The sequence below is a fragment of the Tigriopus californicus genome, chromosome 10 (assembly GCF_007210705.1).
Source record: "Tigriopus californicus strain San Diego chromosome 10, Tcal_SD_v2.1, whole genome shotgun sequence".
NCBI lineage: Eukaryota > Metazoa > Arthropoda > Copepoda > Harpacticoida > Harpacticidae > Tigriopus > Tigriopus californicus.
In genome coordinates, this window is record NC_081449.1 from 15,531,077 (window position 1) to 15,537,967 (window position 6,891).

General features: G+C 42.8%; 1 protein-coding gene across 1 annotated transcript; it reads left to right on the forward strand.

The window, feature by feature from the left end:
• Window positions 1–305: 305 nt before the first annotated feature.
• On the forward strand, window positions 306–1,779 carry LOC131887633 (uncharacterized). The gene is made up of 2 exons (XM_059236263.1): window positions 306–720; window positions 1,580–1,779. Exons 1-2 carry the CDS (start codon window positions 306–308, stop codon window positions 1,777–1,779), a joined length of 615 nt encoding a protein of 204 aa, XP_059092246.1.
• Window positions 1,780–6,891: the final 5,112 nt, after the last annotated feature.

Below are 6,891 nucleotides of genomic sequence, written 5' to 3' on the forward strand. Positions count from 1 at the left end.
ACTGACTCCTGTCAAAGGAACAGCCTAAAGTTAGCACCCTAGATTGCTTAAATTGCTGGCTAATTGTTACCAAAACACAAGATATTTCTAGGTGCTGTTTGTTACTCCATTCTCATTGCAACAAAAATGTTCGACCAAGTTTCGTTTTGGATCTTGTCATCAAATGCAGAGAGCAGGGATAATTGGATTCCAATCCAATTCAACCATGACCAAAATGATTTGCAAGTTGATTGCGAACCAATTGAAGTGATTATAGATTTAAATAATGAGCTCAATGCCCTTCAGGTAGAAAATAGTTATTCAGGATGTTTATCACAAAGGCATTAATAAAGATTGTTTTCAAGCTTATCTCTAATAATTACTCGGATAACGATGGTGGAAATGATCAAGATGATGATTGTGATGGCCCCCATGCTAATGCTCCTCGAGTGGGTAATCGTGATGGTCCCCTAGTGGCTAAGAATGAAAGTACAAGAAATTATCATGATGGTCCCGCAGATGATGATTATGATGATTATGATCCCAAAGAAAGTGATCCCCATGGTAATGGGAATGATGATACCCCAGACGACAATCACCGAGATAGTGATATCCAAGAGGGAGATGATGATAATGATGATGAACTACCCCTAGAGGGTGATGGCGAAGATGACTCCAGAGAAGACGATTGTAATGACAAATACGAAGACAACCCTCTAGGTGTCATGAATGATCAACAAGGTAGAAATTGTAATGATTGGTCCAACTTCCCCGAGACTCTGGAGGCTTTAGACCGTGGTTTACAAACATCTGCAGTCTTATTGAAAATGTTCAAAAGAATGGGAAAAGAAGTTGCGACCTGTCAATTCTGTTCGAAGCCATATAAAACTAAAAATGGATGCACTTCAACTCTATGGCGTCATGCAAAAAAACATCACCTCACCGAACTTCAGATATTACAAGGTATTTCTGTTCCAAGCAGGGGTGTAGCTTTTTCCACCCATTTATGTGCATGAGATCTTTGAGGCACAAGGTATGCCTCAATTTCAAATGCACAAAGGCCCATCTCAGTGGCACTAGGAGGAAGAGACAGCAGTTGTCTCAACCTCATTGTCAAGTCTCTCAACAGACTTACCCCACCCCTTTCTTCTCTCCTTCCCTATTTCCCTCCCCTTGTTCTCCTCTGTTAGGATACCAATTTGGATCTACCATTTTACAATAGGTCAGATGTTTGACGCACTAATTCAAATTGTTTAGTGTGCTTTAAGCATAGTCAAGTCTACTCGTTTTATAATTGTTACGTATCATACCGATTATTGAGCGCTTTTCGGGACAAGCACACTCTCGGGACTTGAGCATACCCAAGCATATACTCGAGGTCCGTTAGTACACCAGGAGACTGTACTCACCCATGCTCAAGCTAGACTTGTTCACCGATCGGTGTCAGTGAGCCCCATAAAGGTTAAGTGACAGCCAGGCTCCGCGTCCAATGATCCCTTAGAACCGCTCTTTCTGATTGGCATGTTAATCCTCTAAATGATTCAAATTGGCAACACTTTTAGCCAGTTTTTTAACTTCTGGGTGACCTCTTGCTCCTTAGTGACAAGCCACACAACCAAAGAAGTGACCAACTACACGTCAACGATCATATTAATGGGCGTATTAAAAAAGATCAAAGGTTTCCAAAACGATGAAGATACTTCACCGTATGACCTCAACCCCCAGCCGGCCCACCCCCGTCATCTACCACCTATGAACCCTCACGACGGTCTTGGATCTCGATCTTGTGCGGCTGAGTGACTGATAGATGGATAGATCAATCGATTTTTGAAACGCGAAACGGACCTACCTACGCCGTAAAAGTGGGTGAAGGTGGCCCAGGTGACCGAAACAAGTGGCCTGGATCCTAGAGAAGATGCATTGGAGGCATTGGATACCAAGAGAAAGATTGAAAGTTAGGATGCAGCGAGGCATGTGATTTATCTTCAATCATGTCATTGTTTCTCGCAGTCTCCATGCCTTCATTTTTTGGTTGAAGGCTTTGTTGGAAGAAGAATGGTCATACTGTAGCTTCAACCTCGGCCCAAGCTGACCCACAGACACATCAGGCCTGTCGTGTCCTTTGAGGTAGGAAATTGCACCATGGGCGGATCATGAGTGGATTCCCGCCTCCCAATGAACCGGATTACCCGAGAAGAATCTTGGTGAAAGTTCAACCCCAACCTCAATACACTAGTAGCCACAATGAGGTGCTCGATCCCTGATTAAATAAATGGCTTGGTTTCTACACCCATCATCCATCGCAAGCATGAATAACTTCAATTACATCATCTTTAACTGGACTAGAAACTTTAAACTCAAGAATAACTGAAAGTGCCAATTGTGATTTACGTTTTTCGCGGCCATGAAGAAGAAAGCGGCTTTCAAGTCAAGCCCACCCAGACCCGGCTATAGGCGTCTGGGAAGACCACCTGTCCTACTACTATTTATGTAAACGTGTACGTACAACAACCGCATTCATAAAACAATCATCAATATCTTCATCTGGACACCTCAACTCCTACGTCAACCCCCTATACATCCCAATAGGCGGAGAGTATCAAGGATTGAAGAGCTCATCCAACCCTCACCAATTCAAAATATACCGATTTTAACCGACATGCATCTTTTTTTGTTTTTTAATATCCTTACTATATTCTATTGGTTTCACTAGCCACCTTCTGTTAAAATTTAATGATGCTACTGATTCAAATGCGTCTGAGGATTACTGAATAGACCAAAATTGGTGGGATCATTTTATTGACATTCTTATCACATCAAACACCTTGGATTCCACCAAAGATTTCTGATAAGTGACATTACCTTTGTGGAGTGGTGTCCAAACACAAAATGCCATCGATTCTCAAGTAAGGGTTGGCACGACCCTGGCGATATCGACACAATTTCTGTAGGAAGCAATTCAGCAAACAAAAAAGATTGTCACAACTTTGTCCGGAGCCGGGTTATAGAATATGCTTAAGTTCATTTACTTGTACCTCACTTATTATGATATATGGGGAACGATTGGCCGCAACCCTGTCAAAATTAATTTGCCATTTAAGGTGCCAAGGTTTGAAAAGACATTGTAGGCCAAGTTTAGTATGTGCTTGGCCTTGTCCGTGGATGCGGTGACCAAAGAAATCAAAAAGGTTCTCCCATTACCGATCAAGTCCGCTTAAAATGTTCGCTCTAAGAGGATCTTTTGAGGAAGAAACTGATTGGACCACGGAGGCAGATTGAAAGTAAAAACTTTAACTGCATTCATAACCTATTGTATGTGTACCGTTAATTCATACATTGAAAAAACGATTTAAAGAGTTGGAGGCGTAGAATTTCTGCCTCATGTTGTGCGAAAGGACAGTGTGTTGGAAAACTTGATAATCGTGGCCTACTTTAGCTTCCAAGACATTAACAATTTGCTTTTATATAAAAGCAAGCAAAACCGTATTCTTTATCACTCAGAAACACCATGTCTACGATAGATTATATGCTTTATTCGCTAGTAACATCCTTTATCAACATTAGAATTAGCCACATGACTTGTTCATGATGAACACTCGATCAATTATTTTGTTTGTAGGATTTGAGTAACAGAGTGAAATAAGACCGGACAATTAGGAAAGCATATGTGCGACGATAACAACACCTCTTGTGCCCTCTTCTGGATTTCTGCGGATTGCACTCTCGGATTCTTCATTGGCACAGCTGGCCAGAACTAGTCCTGAATTTTTGTGATTCCTTCTCCGGAAAGGCCTCAAGAAGTTGAAAATTGCCTTATTCTAACAACTTGAACACCAAAACTCTTGCAAATCGTTGCGCTTGGGAAGGAATACGTAGCGGTGGTATCTTTTGAGTACACTAAATTTGTTTATACTTCCACTATGCTTGCACTTTCGATTCCGGCCTGGAATACTTGAGTATACTGAAGCATAGGTATGTATTGAGACTATGCTTCCAAGAATTTCACTCTTATTGCTTGAAACATCCCAGCTAATGTCGATGAATGACCAGAAAACTTGTTCTGGTCAGAAGTACGAAGACCGGTTCTCATAGAGAAGGGTTTTCATCCATGTTTTCCCTGCGTTACCAGAATTAAAGTTTCGAGTTTACAGATATTCAGCCACCCAACATGGCGCAATCGGCAAGATTACCTGCTATTTGAGAAAATCCTTGTTATCATACTTGTTCTATAATGACGCCCAAAGTGGAGACGGTCCAGGCTTCTCGGGCTGGAGTTCGGATCACTCTTCAAAGATTGGAACGTGCTCATCGGCGTGCTAATCGCTTGGTATCTGCAGCAAAGACGACTCCAACGAGAGAAGCCATCGCAATAGCCGAAGCAGAGGTTCAGATTGCTGAGGAGATGGTTCCGGCAGTTCAAGAAGCCCTCGGAGTGTATTGTGTGGCGGAAAATCTTTCTGATTCGTCAATGACCCAAGATGAATTGTGTAAGAATGTGTTTGACACGATTTCATTTGTCGACGATGCAAAATCAGAAATTCGAGTACTCTCAGGTCAATTAGCGCCCAGCTCCAATTCAAATCCAACCGTTGGTGCTATATTTACGTCGCGATCACCAACTCATATCAATAACGCTTTAAAACCTGAAAAATTGACGGTGGATTCCAATTTGGCCGAGTTTCGCGCATGGTACACTAATTTTGAGCTATACTATTCGTCAAACCAGATGGACACGTTTCCCATTGGCGAACAACATGGATATTTGCGATCATGTCTCGAACTCAAACTGCAACATATGTTAGACACGCACATTGACACTGCAACTCCAATTCTGGGCGACAATGGCTGTTTGTGTAAACTACGCGAAATGTTTCTCCTCATCATTCCCGTACTCACGAGGAGATACAATTTCTTCCGTTGCGACCAGAGGGAAAATGAAAAGTTCAGCGAGTGGTACTTGAGGCTACAAATGGAAGGGCAAGAGGCTGACCTGAATGCTCTAACCACCGACAATTTGTATATTCTTAGACTTGTTACGGGAACTGTAGATCGCAAGCTCAGAGAGGAATTTTTGAGGCAAACCAAACCCACTCGTCAAGGACTTGTGGACATCGCCCGTGCATGGGAAACTGCAGCCCAAGTTGAGTCGAATATATCCGCGGGCCCAGATTCATATGTCGTCGCTGCAAAGCTTTCAAATTATCAACGAGAGAAGAGAAAGTACTCAGAACCCATTAAGCACAAGCGAGAAAAAACTGATCAGGTTTACAATCGTCAAGGTCCTGAGGGAGCCCGATGTGGCCGATGTGGATTTTCAAACCATGGAAAATCGGGCGCTTGTCCAGCGAAATTGAGAGAGTGCAATTATTGCGGAAGAATTGGTCATTTTGGAACGGTTTGTTCGAAACAATTGATCAAAATGGAACACAATCATAATCTCAAGTCTCTGTCGTTTTCCAAAGCTGAGCCAATTTCTTCATCAACCGTGTTTGTTCGTTCCATCGGTGGCACCCATGAGACTCCCAGGCCGAAGGTAGATATCTATCCTGATGTTGGTGTCCCCTTTCGTATGAGTTTGTTGCCCGACACCGGAGCAACGGAAACATTGATTTCTGACAACCTTGTTCGTCTTCACAAGATTCCGATTCAGACTGAAGTGAAGAAAGAAATTGTGGCCGCCAACAAGTCTCCTTTAGTTTGCAAAGGATTCGTAAATCTGAAGATACGCTTCTTAGACAAATATGAGACAGATTTAATGGCTTTTGTTTCTCCAGATCTCGATGACGAAATCCTTTTGTCATGGCATCATATGATAGCGCTTGGAATGATCCCTTCAAGTTTCCCTCGCTTACCTAAGGATGAAGCTTCTACACTTATTTGTCCTGTGATGGCTTCTGAAACGAATACGAACAACGATGATGCCCTCAAAGAAGCTTTACACTCTCTTTTTGAGGAATTCCCTGACGTGTTCGATGAATCTGATGTTTTGAAGCCTATGCATGGAGAACCAATGCACATCTTTATGAAGACCGATGCGGAAATCAAACCTACGCACGTGACTGTGGTACGGGATATTCCATTTGCTTATCGAGACGAGGCAGAAATTGAGATCGAAAGAATGAAATCGTCGGATATCATTGAACCTGTCGTCGAACCATCAGATTGGTTAAGTCCCAGTTTGGTAATTCCGAAGCCAAATAAGAAGCGTTCGAATCTTGTGGATTTCACAGGGCTCAATAAGTACGTCAAGCGCCCGATTCATCCGTTCCCTTCTCAAGAGAGTTAATGGCTTCTATTCCTCCCTCCTCGAAATATTTTGTTGTGTTAGATGCCGTGAAAGGATATTGGCAAATCCTATTAGATGAAGAATCGCGCGCCCTCACTACCTTCTTAACTCCATTTGGAAGGTTCCGGTTCTGCAGAGCGCCCATGGGATTAAATGCTTCCGGCGATGAGTATTGTGCCAGAGGAGATCGTGCTCTTGCGGGGTTAGGGGGTGTTAAAAAAATAGTGGATGACATTTTGATTGTCGCGTTCATCGTTACAAAGAAATACAAGTTCGTACCAATCAAGTGTTGGAACGTTGTTTCAAGGCGGGAATAACTCTTTCAAAAACCAAAGCTCAATTCGGAAGTTCGGTAAAGTTTGCTGGCTTTATTGTTAGCTCGATGGCATCAACCAGATCCCGCTAAGATTGCCGCTCTCACCAAGTTTCCGACCCCTGCGAACATAACTGATCTTCGCTCATTCTTGGGCTTGACTAATCAATTTGGACAATTCAGCCCGACCTCGCTCACATTGCTAATCCACTCAGAGCTCTCCTAAAGAAAATGTCGCTTTCCAGTGGCTTCCAGATCACGAGAGAGCGTTTGACTCTGTAAAAAAAGTATTGACCGATCCCAATGGTGCGAT